This window comes from Neodiprion pinetum, chromosome 5 (genome assembly GCF_021155775.2).
Source record: "Neodiprion pinetum isolate iyNeoPine1 chromosome 5, iyNeoPine1.2, whole genome shotgun sequence".
Taxonomy (NCBI): domain Eukaryota; kingdom Metazoa; phylum Arthropoda; class Insecta; order Hymenoptera; family Diprionidae; genus Neodiprion; species Neodiprion pinetum.
In genome coordinates, this window is record NC_060236.1 from 30,421,972 (window position 1) to 30,437,121 (window position 15,150).

The 15,150-nt window shown below is 36.0% G+C and overlaps 2 protein-coding genes and 1 long non-coding RNA gene across 15 annotated transcripts; 1 reads left to right on the forward strand and 2 right to left on the reverse strand.

Moving 5' to 3' along the window:
* Nucleotides 1-1,424: 1,424 nt before the first annotated feature.
* LOC124220360 (Hormone-receptor-like in 78) lies at nt 1,425-10,288 on the reverse strand. Of its 11 annotated transcripts, none has more exons than XM_046629107.2 (7): nt 10,162-10,274; nt 5,101-5,244; nt 4,685-4,949; nt 4,249-4,511; nt 3,940-4,136; nt 3,404-3,681; nt 1,425-3,260 (listed from the first exon to the last, which is right to left on the reverse strand). In XM_046629107.2, exons 1-7 carry the CDS (start codon nt 10,201-10,203, stop codon nt 3,001-3,003), a joined length of 1,449 nt encoding a protein of 482 aa, XP_046485063.1. In that variant the 5' UTR covers nt 10,204-10,274; the 3' UTR covers nt 1,425-3,000. The 11 variants fall into 11 exon arrangements, with proteins under 11 accessions (XP_046485063.1, XP_068992100.1, XP_046485065.1 ...); XM_069135999.1 differs by having other exon boundaries at nt 4,249-4,496; nt 10,162-10,267; XM_046629109.2 differs by having other exon boundaries at nt 5,101-5,240; nt 10,162-10,207.
* LOC124220364 (uncharacterized) lies at nt 9,346-13,416 on the forward strand. Its single transcript, XR_006883581.2, has 2 exons — nt 9,346-11,043; nt 11,129-13,416. It is a non-coding gene; the product is annotated as an uncharacterized lncRNA (long non-coding RNA).
* Nucleotides 11,471-14,688, reverse strand: LOC124220363 (microtubule-associated proteins 1A/1B light chain 3A). 3 transcript variants are annotated; one of them, XM_069136002.1, is made up of 4 exons: nt 14,158-14,688; nt 13,704-13,866; nt 13,276-13,460; nt 11,471-12,716 (listed from the first exon to the last, which is right to left on the reverse strand). In XM_069136002.1, exons 1-3 carry the CDS (start codon nt 14,198-14,200, stop codon nt 13,298-13,300), a joined length of 369 nt encoding a protein of 122 aa, XP_068992103.1. In that variant the 5' UTR covers nt 14,201-14,688; the 3' UTR covers nt 11,471-12,716; nt 13,276-13,297. The 3 variants fall into 3 exon arrangements, with proteins under 3 accessions (XP_068992103.1, XP_068992102.1, XP_046485089.1); XM_069136001.1 differs by having other exon boundaries at nt 11,471-13,181; XM_046629133.2 differs by having other exon boundaries at nt 11,471-13,460; nt 14,158-14,687.
* Between the last annotated feature and the right edge of the window lie 462 nt (nt 14,689-15,150).

Consider the following 15,150-nt stretch of genomic DNA (forward strand, 5'->3'; position numbering starts at 1 on the left):
TCCGCCCCCACCTTACCGGCCCTACCAAATTCCAAAGTCCTCACCGACCAATGAACGAATGGACGGAACGACGCGACGAAATCAAACAAGGATGAAGAAAGGTGGTGGGCTATTAGTTAAACACAGCTGATTAGAGGCTATTGTGTCTTGCTATCTATGCTACGGATATAGTTTTCTCCGTTAAATCCTTTAGGTTCGTCGCTCCCTCCGGCGCCGAATTTCTCCGATTCCTCCTCCCTGCCTAATTATCTGTTTCGTTCATGGGATCAGGATCTTTCCACACAGAGGGCAGCACCGTCTAGTTAATTTTTTTCACCGCAACTTATGAATTTAATGGAAAAATGCCGATGCTTAGTAGAACGGTGTTATTTTTCCTTGATATTTTAGTACGTAATTGATGATCTATAATCAGTTATTGCTGTCTCAGTTTCGCTACGGACCGTGTTCGTTAATTACTAATTTCATATGCTCACTAATTGATTCGCAATTTAAAATTATACCGTAACTCTATTTTAAGAATAAGCTATTCAGTAGAATTTGGTAACGTTATTGAACTGTAAAGCAATTTTCCGTTGCTAATGGTAACGGGAAATTTGTAATTTCAATCACTGTAATTATCCACTAATTACCGTTGCGGATATTGCAACACAGCCCAAAATCGTGCCAAGTATAACAAAGATCTCATGAAAATCTTAAATTCAGGGTTTTCAATCGTTCTGTGAATAAATCGAAGGCCGTTTAGTAACAGAGACTTTTGTAGGTAGGATTCGGATATAAATGTGACTCATTTGTCTTTTGTCTTTTCTCTGTTAGCTCACACCTTCATTGTAGCCTATATTATTTTTTTTCCATCTTCCTTCCGTTGCAAAACACTTTTTGTCTGTTGCTTTGTTCTAATCTTTCGCCACGCGATCGATCTGCAATTCAATTGAGTAGAAACCTTGATTGGGAAGTTGTTGTACGTTTGTTGGATTTTCTTTTACTTCAGCTTTATGCACCAAGCCGGAAAATTTTGGAAGGAAAAACGAAAATTATAAACTATCACGTTTCATACACATACTCAGACTTCATTTATTTATTTCTCTTTTTAGTGTGTGTATATATAGATTTTATACATCTATATATATACACGTATGTACATGCACGTACATACATGGATACGTGTATATATATACATATATATATATGCTAATTACAAAATTATTATCAATATAAATATTTGTTTAATATAGGCACATTTTTTGTTATATACATTGCAGTTTTCCCTTTAATATTTTATCTATTTCTAAATATTTATACGTATGTTTACTTTTTGTTTAGCTATTTTTATCCGCTCGTTGGTCTAAACATGACCAAAATACATTCAAGTACTCAACCTGGTCTTACAAGTAGAGTAAAGTAAACCACCGCAATACTTCTTCCGCATTGTATATTGTACTCTATAAAGTGGTAAATTTTATAAAAAATCTTGAGCCATGGCTCGTTTTTTCTCCTTATTTTTTTTTTCACTGATTGTTTTCTATTTTCTCTTCAATACTTAACAATGCAAATATTTTTTGTTAAATAGAAAGCCCGCACACCAATTAATAACGAATATACGTAACGCTTTAGCGTCACAGTCTAAATGATACGCAACGTAATTAATCATCGAGTTTAAAAATGAATACATGTATCCGAGAATATCCAATCGAGTCCAGTTAGATTTCACGAAATAATGCAGTTCATTATGATTTACATCACACTAATACAGGTTACAGCGAGATAATTTTTCAACGAAATGAATGCGCGCTTTTCATACATTTATAGGATTTTTCAATTCTGAATAGAATCATTTTTTTTTTTTTTATGAACAACATGTCGTTCCTATATCACCCGACAAAGTTGACGTAACATTTATGATTTACGTTATACATGTGTTCATATACATATATATACGTATATGTATAACTTTTTTTTGTACAATGAATTTTTCTCGAAACGAGGAACGTCAATTGCGTGAATTATTTTCGATGTTTCACTGCAGCTTAACAAAATTGTGAAGTAATCCATTTCTAATTTTTGTGAAAATACTCTCATTTTACGAGTTCATTTATATAACTGATATTATACAATATTATTAGTTGATTATTATTTATTAACAATTAACCTAAATATAATGTACATTTAGTCGAGTCAACGTTTTTATTTCAACTCTTTGAAAACTCTTAAAATAGTATTTAAGTATATTGACGTTTTTCGCAAGAGGGCGAAACAGATAAAAAATACAAATTTCTCATTCGTTACAAATATGCTTGGTCTCAAATACTTGTAATTTTCTAATACCTTTTTCACACGTCAAGGATGTATAATACATGTGAAATCGCAATAAAGGAATACCTATTATTACGATACAATGTTTAAAAATTCATTATTGGCTCGTTTCACATACTATACGGGAAACGCAAAACGTTTTTTAACTATTTTTATGCTATTCAAAATTTGTATTTGTTTTGTATCCAAAAGGTTTTGTTCTCATATACGAATATATTTTTCTCCAATCTCTGGCTAGAGCTTTCTTATTTTGATTCATCCTTGATCACGTATTACAGTTACTATGTTTATTTTTTTATCCTAGTTCAGCATATCGATCGTAAACGAAACTTTACTCCAGCTGTTAGAAAAATAAATACTGTATTTTTTAATAAGAAATTCTGTTCCACGAAATCATTTTCATGTCCTTGTTTAGAATATGTCTACTGTATACTGGTTGAAATTACAGGCCAATAAACTTTTATTTCTCCCTATATCCTTTCTTATTTATAACTACAACTTTATAGCAAGACCCATATTACTACAATATTGACAATACAGCGAAACTTTTTCATTAAATTTCTCGTGGTACGTTGCATTTTCAAAATGTCGCGAACCACTTTCACCTGATCTGGCCAGAGTTTATTTAACACATGGTCTTATAGCATCGTAAATACTTAAACAACTGCGACAGAGGCAAATTAAACTTGGTCATCCCATGTGGTTCTCGGGCTCAGTTTTACAGTCTGGCATGGTGAGAATGTAAGGCACTACGCTGGCAACGCTTACCCTGCCAATAAGACCAGCAAAAAAAAGATCCTCGAGTACTCGTGGGTCGATGGAACGCAACGGCGGAAGCCTGATTAGGAGACGGGGTAATCTTTCAGCCCCGACACACCGCTGCAGCTCGTTCCAGGCAGCCTCTTGCAGGACCTCAACTTTCTTACGCCAAACGCCAGACATCACGTTATCTGAAGGGGGCAGAAAAATTTCTCTTGACAAAAAACAAAAATATAAATTTGGTTTAGCTTCATCCTAATATTGATCAGACAATTTGCTCATTACTAAGTTTTCCACTGCCGTTGTTGTTAATGCTATCATCATTATTATTTACCGGCGCTGAACAGAGTGAGAGCTTTCAAGTAGGCGAATTCCGTCGCGTCAACTTGGAGCTTGTGAAGCGAACTGACGCAGTCTTGAAGACGGCATATGTGTTCAGTAACAAGTTTAACTTTGCTAGCTGTTATTTTTTCCTGGGCTATACTAGCTTGAAGATGATTAACAATTGATGTTAAAATACTGGGAAGAGACAACGTGTGAGCACACTGTGCTAAGCCTAGGGTGAAAAGTTGACCCCAAGAACTACGCACCAGTGTCGTCTGCACTTCGGAGCTGTGAAAAAAAGAATACATGTTTTCAATCTTATTGGACTGAACTGCGAAGATTAGGTATATTAGTCGAAAGAGGCAGTCTGTCTGTATCGCATAAGCGAAATCTGAGTTAGACCACCTCCTAATTCGTAATAACGGGGTTGGTAGCAGCGAGCTTGACTCTGAACGTGAAAGAAAATTCAATACATAAAAATATCAGAAATCAGAAAAGTGACTTGCTGCCAGCCCTTCGAATAATTTGTGTAAAAGAAAAGCTTACGGTAATGCTTGAAATGCTGGTATACCTCTGGCCCAGTGTACAGATAAAAATAACAATCTAGCAGCGCTTTCACATATGTAATGTACCGAAAGATAAGCAGGTGCTGGACTAGGAGCTTTGAGTTCAAACTGCGTGTGTTTTTCGTACAATAATTGGCCCGTCCATTCCTCCTCGGATTCATTAGTGCCATTGACGCTCTAGAATCATCAACAGAAATAATATCAAGAAGTAACTCATTTCCAGGTCGCCAAATCAATAAACAGACAAAGCAAATGAAACGCCACTTTTTTCTTAAAAAGTGTCGCTTACCTCCCCAATAAGTCTGGCCATACTGTCCAGGGCGTGAGAAATTAAAGAACGCTCTCTGGCAAGGGTCAAAACGTCGCTGAGATCGCTGTCATTGCTCTGTTCCTCCATACTCGGACTTTCTGGCTGTTCCCAAGTCAGCGGTGTCTCAGGGATCGATTGTTGTGGTTCTGGCTTCACCCTGGGACTACGATTCCCGACTTTTCCGCTACCCGAGTCCCCCAAAACAGGCTTCCTCTCGTGCTGTACCGCTGCAACACCCCAAGCTTGCTTATGTTTATTACATCCATCAAGTTTTTCACTGACAATCATCGTTCGATAGTGAACCAGGTAAAAATTTAAAGCTCGTTCTAATGTCCGAGGTCATTTCGATTCTAAAAGGATTGATTTTGAAATTTAACAGTCGTAATTTACTCCCATCCAGTGAAATGGGACTTACAGTCACTGCGCATTCCCATCGCCAAGCATTTCTGAAGTCTGCAATATTGGCAACGATTTCTGTGATGTTTCGTTACTTCGCACGTTTTACTACCCCTGCACTGGTACCCGAGCTGCTTTCTAATGCTCCGTTTGAAGAAGCCTTTACATCCCTCGCAACTTATCGCACCGTAGTGCCGTCCGCTTGCACGATCTCCGCAAACGACGCACAACTCCAACGATAAACCCAAACCAAGAGGGCCTCGAGCGTCTCTGTTAAATGGGAGCTGAAATGATACAAAATATGATAAATAATTGGTCAAAATAAGACTGTCGTCAGGCCATAAAAACCAGAACAATGTCCGTAAGTAATTTCACAATTGACAAAAAAAATTTCTATGCATTTTGACGTATGTAAGTGAATTATATGATTCTTACCACTACTTCGATGTCCCCGATATGATCCATGCCTGGCTGCTGTACCAGACTGCAAAAATCTCTTTCCAGTTTAACATCTGCTTCACTATTGTTCAAATTGTTTGCATGATCGCTCTGCTCAACGTGATTTCTGTCCATGTCTTTCTGAAATGATTTATGAAAAAATTTATTGTTATTTGAAAAATTACCTATTTATAACAACAAATATCAGTATTGTAGTTTATATTAATATATAGTTAATCGCGTCTTATTTTTCCCCTGAAACCAATTACTCGAATGATCAAGCATAAATGGCGATATCGCCACAAGAATAAGATCGAATCAATTTATCATTGTTAAACAATTGTAACTATAAATTCTAGTAAGTAAAAATCCCCTGTGATGTGAGCAAGAATTATTCAAATACTAAGAATGAATGATTGAAGTACATATGCGTATAACGGCTTAATTTTACGATCAATTTGCAAATATTACGAATATAATAATATTTACTGATAGTGATAACAATAATATTAATAAACGGAAGAAATATTTATTATCTTTTATTCATTAATTGTATGTACCATTCGTTTGAAAATACACTTGAGGTAAATACTAATTCTCGACATGAGACAGAACGAGAATAAAAGAGTTGTGTAAATAAATTTAAAAATACACACATATATATATACATATATATATATATATATATGTCAAGTAAAGAAACTGTTGTATATAGAACAGCCAGGGATTACGGTTTGTTTCGAAAACCGTGTGTAATAATAAAGGGCTCGCTGCGGCGTACGAATTTTCGACATTATTTTTAATACATTCCAGGTCCTGTTCGGCACGGTCAAAGCACAGGAATGTAAACTAGATCGTTCGGTTCGAACGTCTGCCTCCTTCCCTCCACTACCCCTTCCGTTTCTTGCCCCCCCCCCCCCTCTCCCTCCCCCTCCCCCTTTAACCTCATCCTCTTCGGGCGCCATTTTAAGAAGTGAAAGATGGTCCTCATCTCCGCAACAGAGTCTACAATTCCTCACCTTCCGTTGTGCATGACCTAAGCTACCTGCCTGTCATAAAAAGTTTGATTTTATTATACAATCTACGTATGTATTATGTACAGCATATGCACTATAATTCGTCATTGATGTCCCCGACGAAATCGAAGACGAACCTGACGCAACGGAATTCACGTTCGAAACTGTTTCGTTTGAACTGTGGCAACGAGAAAGAGAAGCGAATACCGTTTGACAAAAATTTCATGCATTATACTTGTAACGCGTAGACGGGGCCAACTACGCGTGCATTATATCGATTCCTCAAAATACATTAGTTAATTGATATATCCTGATCGGGATTTTATTTGAAATTACTCTATTTTTTTTCCTTGGTATTCGACTGTTTTTGAAATAATGGAAAAAATCGAAACCTCGAACGGACTAAGAAATCATACTCCCAGCTCCGATGACGCGTTATTTTACATGCCACGCTGATTTCGGAGGCAATTAGAAGTGGATTTAGAAATTTTGAAGACTGCGAAATCCACACGTCCCAGTTTAGTATAGCAAATTCTGATTTTAAACGGCGAAATACGAAATTGGATAAAATAGAACGGCACGAATTGGTTGATTGAACAGCGTCAAGAATTTGTTATATATTCATTGAAATTTATATTTTCCAAGATTAAATGTACACATGATATACGTCCGTGTTACGTCATTAATTTTGTACTTCATATTACCAACGACATTGTATTTACACCTAACTTGTCCACGAAACTATCCACGAAAACTGCGGAAAATTGAAATTTTAAAATTTGAACACGAATGAAAGAACGATTCGTTCATATTAACAAAACAACGTGAAAATGAGTGGCTCCGATTATTTAAATATTCCGAGAAACATCGACGGTTGAATAAACCTACATTATATCTCTATCCGTGTACATATTTATCCCTATGTATGCTTTATTCCTTCTTCTATAGAATTAAGGTGCACGCTATATACAACAAATATTATAGCTTTCGCGATACGCTGATGACGTGAAACCTTCGATGTGTAACGTCTTCGAAGCTGACATGCTGACATACGAACATTTCGAATGAATTGCAGCATGACTGCAGTGAACGACCTGAAATTTACCTCGGAAACATAATATAATATACCTCACAATTTACCCGTCGCGGATGCAATTATTTTTCAAACCCCGAGGCAATCGTTGCTATTTAATTAAGCACGTCTTGACATTGCTTATATAAGAACTCGTGGGTTCAAGTGATGAATCATTAAAAAAAAAAAAAAAAACCTAAACCTTAAAAACAAAACGATTTAAAGAAAATAAAAATGATAATCACGTACTACTTTCCCGCCAAGAACAAATCGAAGAAGGCCTCCAGACGGTATTACTATACGTCAACTAAATACAACTGCGAAGATTTTTGACAACGACTATACAACATGGCCACCAAAGGTCAAAGTGAGTTGAAAGTGTATTGGAGTCATCGAGGCACGTTCATACTCGTACACGTTGAATTTCCAACGGAAACAACTGGCTATCGAATGTGTACACAGTCACAAAGGTTAGAAAGAATTCCTTCGACCGTTCGACGACTTGGAATAATTTTAGTAATGACAAACGGACACCACCTATTACAGAAGTCTTATGCGTTGTAAAATACATCTACACGCTCTACCGTGCGGTATATTATACTGTACCTGGTATTCGTATCATGAGGTCAAGCATACGTATATAGGTGTTATACACATAGGTATCTATGCAGAAACGGTGAGCAATCGCAGAGTTGAACGTCGACGAAGGTTTGGAAGTGCCATTCGTATAGGAATATGGTATCCGATTTCGTGACAGGGTTATTATTACTTAGCCATTAATCGGCACATGATTTGAGAACCGATCCGAAACCTGGTAGCGACGGACGCGCACGAAAATAACACTATTATAAAGCGAGAATTCACCAGGTTCACGAATCCACTACTCAATAAGAGCGAAACGTACCACGTGAAATTTACCACTGACTGCCCAAACTCAACCTTGTACAGGTACACAACCATTCACGAGCCGTTCTCTGCTCTGGCAGGTTGGCAGGTTGCGGGTCACTTCGACACTCCGATTTTCGAACGACAGCAGCAGCCAGGTGCATTCTAAGCTCACCTGCGATGCCGCAAGCATGTATCTGCCGAGCCTGTGCCATAGATAATAGATTCGCGTAATCGGACATCGGAACACCGATGCTCACGAAATTGGTCCGAACGATTTACTCTTGCAAACAATATGTCTACAAGTATATAATTAAAGCGAGAGGTCCGTTATAATTCTCGTGTTTTGCGCCTGCAGAAATACCGCTCGCACTCTTATGCATATTATGTAGCCTTGAAAAGATTGTTGTCTTTCTTTGCACAGGTTTGTTCGATTCGACGGTACACCACGTAACATGGAGGACAATTACGTGTTCTTTTATTTGTATTTTATTTATTTATTTTTTTTTCTTTTCCAATAATGATGCTCGCATGTGTATAACAAGACGACGAAGTTGCAAAACGGAATGGAAAAGAACATACGGGGCGAGTCATTTAGAAGCGATTTTACGTTTGCGTAGACGCCAGCCATGTCAGGTGTACAAGTATACAGGTATACCTATTATACCTATTCGTAAGCATATACGTGCAAAGGCATAGCATACATTCAACGGATGGTCGCACGCAGCAGCAGGTAAAGGTCGCCACAGGTCCGAAGGTTACTTGACCGACATGGCGTATATCTCTGGTGTTAACGGCAGCGCAGGTGCAATTGACACGTACATACGTTCAACAGAGAAATGATAATATTATCTCTGCCGCGTGCCTTATGTAGCTGTACGCAAACGCGTTAAAAACAAGTAACGTTTCAAGCGAACATCTTTCTTTTTTTTTCTGCTGATGCGTTCGAAAAATTCGAATTAGGAAAATCGAACTTGTACAAGAAATCTCTTCCAACTATGTTCACCGTGCAATAGTAATACCGCGCACGCGGTATTGCATATACGTATTTATATTATCTTTCAGATTACTCATAGCTAGAGTTGATGTTTCGACTGAAAAGTGAGTCATAAAATTTAATGACTCGCTGACGAAGAAAGAAAATGGACTATATGTAACGAAATATTTTAAACTGAGAAGAAAAAAAAAAAAAAGAAAAAATTAAACGATCGAGACAAATTTATATACGTGATATTCATTTATCATGATCGCAAGCCAATTAGCGTGTCGCGTTTACTGTTTATATATCAACAAATCATTGCGGTCGGTCGGAAAATAATCTGTCCACAATTTCTAAATCTTACCATTTAGTCGTGACGAATTCGTTGGAAAAGCAAAATCGACGATCGAGGTGTACGCTTGAGAATTATTTTGGACTTTCAAGAACTTATACGTGATTTTATCACGTGACCGATTGTCTCGGATAAGTCCGTGGATGTGTTATGTTCATGTCGACAGGTGAGTATTGTTTTTTCACGGAATAAAAGCGAAAGGGTCACGCAGTGATAGTTTTCAAATGTGTGATCAACTGGTATCGAAGTATGCGGAGAAATGTATTTTGAGTGTGCATGACGCATCTCTTCGGTTATTACAGGGGTTTATATGCGTGTAAAACGGTAAATGTGGGCGAACTTTAGCCCTGAGCTCGCGTAACACGACGAACTCGCGGCAAAAGATCGTAACTCTCATCGAGTGGGGAGATTAAATGGACGCAATCCGATGTGAATTATTTAATAGATAAATTGTTAAGACTTCGGTGGTAAAACTTACCCTTTGTAAGCCGACAGAGAGAAATGATTTAACTACGCGACATTTGAATATTTGACAGCTGCTACCAGACTTCACCACCCATCCATGGGTTAGAGTTCATAACCTCTTCTAACCTTTACTTTACCTTTCCATTCCCCTCCCTCCTGCCCTCGCAGCTTCCCCTGTCGCCGCTCTGCCCCCTTTACCTCTAACCTATCCCTACCTTTCACCCTTCTTCTCTTAACTTATGTCTGCGTTTAAACAGCCAATCACAATGCAAAGTTGAAAATAACTTACCCGATGTTCGGAACTTGGGGTCAGGCGCCATGTTTTGCCCATGTCAATTCAAGATGGCGTCATATGATCGATTGAATCTCGGGATTTTCTTATCCACTCAGGTTTTCTTCATTGTCATATTTTTCATGGATGCTGTAATAGCCTAAAGCCACGATGATGAACTGAAATTATTTTACATTGTCATGCGATTGATGGGTAAAATTTTCAAATATATTCTTTCTGCTTTGCACATTTGAACACGTACATACAAACATGGACGACGCTCTGTTTTATCTGACGCTATTTTTCTTATTCTAAGATCGTTGACCAATCATGGTACTCCGTACATGCTGTTTACAGTTCCGCGCTAATTTCAAAATTACGGTCAATGTAGGATGTTCGTTACTACTGACGGTAAAGGTTGAACCGTGAGATTGGTACAGACGAGAAAAAAAAGAACATGAGAAGAGAATACGAACTGAATGTTATGAATATAGATATATATTAAAAAAGAAAAAGTACTAAGTATCTTGAAAGGTAGATAATCAAATAATCAACACAAATAAAAATCAGTTCATTTACCATGAAAATTCCGAACCCTAACGTCGCATTTACCAAGTAAAACTTTTACATTTTTAATAAATATCGTCCCTCAAACACAGCTAGTATAGCCAGTCAAGGTGTCCTCTGTGAAGGTAAACATCAGATGAACTGAGAGTAAACAAACACCACGTCCTTATACTCGACAATACCAATCTCATTGGTAGATCCAGCCCAGTATACGAATTGAGTTTTGCCCGTTTGAATTGTACCTGCGTTAAAGCCTTATAATTAGCAGTTGATTGCAGCGATTGTGAAAATGAATGCTGTTCAAATTCTCATCCCTGATTAAATTTGGCATAGGTAAAAACCATTAGACTAATTGTGAATTGTATGAATGTGCGATTAATGATAATAATACGTATAACAGAAGTTTCATCAATTTTAGCAACAGGTCTTTGGTCACAAGAACAAATTATTGTAAACAACGATGGAATTTGAATGGGTCTACCAGTAAAGGAATCATTGTTAAAACTCGAAAACGAATGTGAGGCAGAAAGGACAACAATATCGATATTCTGTTGTGTATTTTTATTATTTCAAATTATATGTTTACCTCTATACTGTGAGCGAAACTGCAAATGTTATCTTTCTAAATACATCAGTAAAATCATTAAAAGAAAATAAAATTCCACGGCGAACGAATATTCTTAACGTAAAGATATCTGATCGAAGTCAGGATACCGTGGAAAAACATCAGTCATTATAAAAAAAGAAAATGATTCACAAGTATCATAAAGTAATAATATTTATTTAAACAAAGGAGACATTACATGATAATTACATTAATCAATAATTCACAGCTGATTCTACCTGAATAGTTTCAAAAACACTCGTAATTGCCTGACATAGGAATTCAATGAGTATTTTTTCCTCCGAATTGTAATTTATCTTTTTGTATAGAATAAGTATATTATATGCACGTTATTAATGACAGTTTATTGCATCTAGTTTGAAGGAAAGAGTAAGCAAAAAATATATTATTTTCAAGAAGGCTATTTGATATTTTAAATAACTAACAGTTTTTTTTTATTAACCCATGCTTTGAACTACCGAAAAGATGAAATTATCATCAAAGAAAATTCAATTGATTAAGATAAACAAAAATAGCAAATACGAAACACTTCGTTTCGATTGGTTTATGAAGATCTTACGAACAAATGAATTTTGATATTACTAAGAAAAACTATCAGCCTCAAAAAAATTAATAATTATAATATGAGAAAAACTTACAATCTTCTAATTACTAAAAAATACTTGTACGAACATATTGCAAAATCTGTTAACTTTAGAATATTTTGTTGCCATTTTCCTCAACTAACTACTAACGTACAAAATACTATTACCGCTACTTAATACATTTTATCTGTAAATATATTCCAATATTATCATAAAGGAGATTATTTGTTTAGATTCTACTGTAACATTTCTTGAATAAGGATAAGATTGTTACAAAACAATTATTTTTCAGCAGGCAATTTGAGGAACTATCACGATATAATTATACATGTGCGAGTGTAGTTAATACAAATTAATAAGTAACAATAGGATATGACGCTTAAACAAAAACGGTTAATAAAGAAATCTCAATGTCAACATTCAGGCTCAAATAAAAATATGATATTTCGTAGTATTTTTTCATCAAGTATTTGAGCTGTTTCACACTAGTAGTTCGACTTGTTATAACATTATAGTGATTGACGTGATAATTAAACTTTCAGTACAATGAATGGGTACAATAAAACGATAATTAAGTCAAGAATAATCAACTACTAGGATTATCAGCTCTCTTTTTACTGGAGGTATATAATTTGTTTACTTTCCTTTTTATTCTTTAATTCAGTTTGCATTTAACATGTCCCTCATGTATTCTCAAACTTATTCTCACACAACACGCAACAGCCTAATCACAGTTGCAATAAGTTCAACAGTATTTATCACCCGTCGTTCGATATTTTTGTATAAAATAATTAAATCTGAAATAGCAATAAGTCGGTTTTCAGTATTAGACATTTGTAACGCATGCATGTATAGAAAAGACAGAGGCATCCTCTGATTCATGTATCCTAATGTAAATGAAATACAATAAAAAAACGACAGTAAATATTACAGGTAAAGTGTCCTTGAAATTTACTCAACAACAACAATGCAGTGAATTGATTTTATTAATTTTTATATCACTTTAACAACAGATATAGGATAATATTTCAAGAAAATGTTATTTCAAATAGAAAACCCAGCTTTCTATACACTGTATTATAATTCGATAAAATTACTGATATTTATTTGAATATAATTTACATCGCTGTTTGCATGTATTTGATACCATTAAAAGTCAGTAAATACAAGTAAAAGTAAGATATGTGTAACAATTCATCCTCCTTTTGGATATTAGTCATCTTTAATGTTCACGCAGCAGTTTTTGGCACTAGCTATGAATTCTTTGCAACACACAGAGCATAAGTACGCCAAGTTCTTTAATTTCATATTATATAGGTAATTCTTACAATTTGTGTATAATCACCGAAGACTCACCTAGAATCACACCAGTCGCAATTTAGCAACCAAATACTTCTTGGCTAGCGAAAACAATGTAAAGAAAACCATCGGCGTCTTTTTCGTGCTGATAGAGCTGCGCCATTGTCAAGCTTCCACTAGCCATGCTTCTTTGATTAATTAACAGAAAAAATGCTTGGGTCGGATGAAGGTGTAGCCTGCGCCTATTTCCAAGCATGACAAAACAGAGTTTTTATGTCATTTGATTTACTAAACTACTGCAACATGTTCAGAAAATTGTTTCGCACAAAGTAGATATAAAAGAAAATTTCTGGCGACCTATCTCAGAGAGAGATAATAAAGAAGTGGATTAATTCGAAGTAATTGAATGAGGTACAATTTAGTAAGAACACTAAAAAAAAAATAATAAAAATGAAACATGATTCCTTTGTGAAATTGCGACTCACCTAATAATTTTTATAAGCTCGGCTACAGTCAGGTGATCAGGTACTAAAAATTTGAATTTATCCATAATTGGCAATTGTTTTTCTCCGGCGAACCTTTCGACAATTATCGGAATCTTATTTGGATGTTGTTGCCTAATTAATTCAACCTCAGCGACACGCTGCACTGTAAATAGTCAAAGTAAAGTTGAAAATAGTGAACAAGAAGTATTATAGGTGGTTTTCGATTTGTTTATTTATATAATAAAAATGGTTTTAGCTCTCTCAAGGATTAAAAAGAAACATCTTATCGCATATTATTTTCATTGTTATGATTACGGCTATCATTATTATTATTATTTTTGTTTGTTTCCATAATTATACGTGCAGAATAGCGAAAATAATAGCCTTATACGCATTAAGCAGTAGATTAAATAACCTAAATTTGATGCTATCATTTATTCATTTATTCACTTACCGAACGGACGCGTTTCTTTAAACGATTTTGACGAGGACTTCATTTTCTCACGGTTATTGAGCTTTGCTTTATGGTATTGGGTACTGGAACTGCGACTCAATTCCTTGTATTTCTCGTGCGTAGATGTAAATATCTGTACGAACTACAATTTGCGCGTTCAAGTCGCACGCATTAACTAGCGTATTACTCAAAAGTAAGTATCTTGTCAATGCGACGTTACCGATTCTCGTGGGAAAAATAAAATGCGAATGATTGGTAGGCTGATCGAAATGTCAACACGATCAATTTTGACCAATGCACTCGGAGTTATCATACATACGTATGTAAATATTTATTTTGTGATTATTGCGACGATTCCAGCTCCTCTCGTTGTAATAGTGTTGATATATCAAACTAACGATTATCTGCGCTATCGTGTGCGATCATCAACTATTCTTTTGTTTTGATTAGCTGCTTGGCGTCTTTTTGCTGTACTTCTTCTTGAATCCTCGCTTCCTAACGGACTTTTTTGTCTCCTCTCCCCTGCTGCTGGGTAGCAAACAACACGCCACGAAGTAAATAAATTGATAAGATCGAAAGACCGTGCTATAAGTTTCGCCTCGGATATTCTACAAACGGAGACAGAATACGTTTGCTCTTCTTGTCGCACTGATGCTTGAACCAATTTGGAATACCTAAGCCTTGTGACGCCGACGTCAGTTGCACGCCGTTAGTACGAAAATTGTACGGACAAGGTTTTTGCATTTTTGGAATAAAAACTGTAAGGAGTTTCCTTTCTAATCAAATTTCATATGCCAGTGACTAGCGACGCAAGTAACAGAAAGAGGCAAACTACTCGAAATAAACGATGCGTTGAACTAAGACACGTAAAATTTCTATAGAAAGAACACTCGTTTTACTTTTCATGACAAAAAAATAGTCAGTCAGCGTAAACCCATTAATGAACATTACTGTTCAGGAAAGTGCATGAATGCCCTAACCTCCAGACTGACT

Bases quoted from the DNA above. Each gene is read 5' to 3' on its own strand.
- LOC124220360 (XM_046629107.2), bottom strand. From the start codon at position 10,203: ATGGGCAAAACATGGCGCCTGACCCCAAGTTCCGAACATCGG. The intron at 4,512-4,684 runs GTAAGTCCCATT...AACATAAGCAAG, and splicing joins GATGGGAATGCGCAGTGACT to CTTGGGGTGTTGCAGCGGTA. The intron at 4,137-4,248 runs GTAAGCGACACT...TGATGATTCTAG, and splicing joins TGGCCAGACTTATTGGGGAG to AGCGTCAATGGCACTAATGA.
- LOC124220363 (XM_069136002.1), bottom strand. From the start codon at position 14,200: ATGAAGTCCTCGTCAAAATCGTTTAAAGAAACGCGTCCGTTCG. The intron at 13,867-14,157 runs GTAAGTGAATAA...GACTATTTACAG, and splicing joins TAAAGAAACGCGTCCGTTCG to TGCAGCGTGTCGCTGAGGTT. The intron at 13,461-13,703 runs GTGAGTCGCAAT...GCTTGGAAATAG, and splicing joins GAGCTTATAAAAATTATTAG to GCGCAGGCTACACCTTCATC.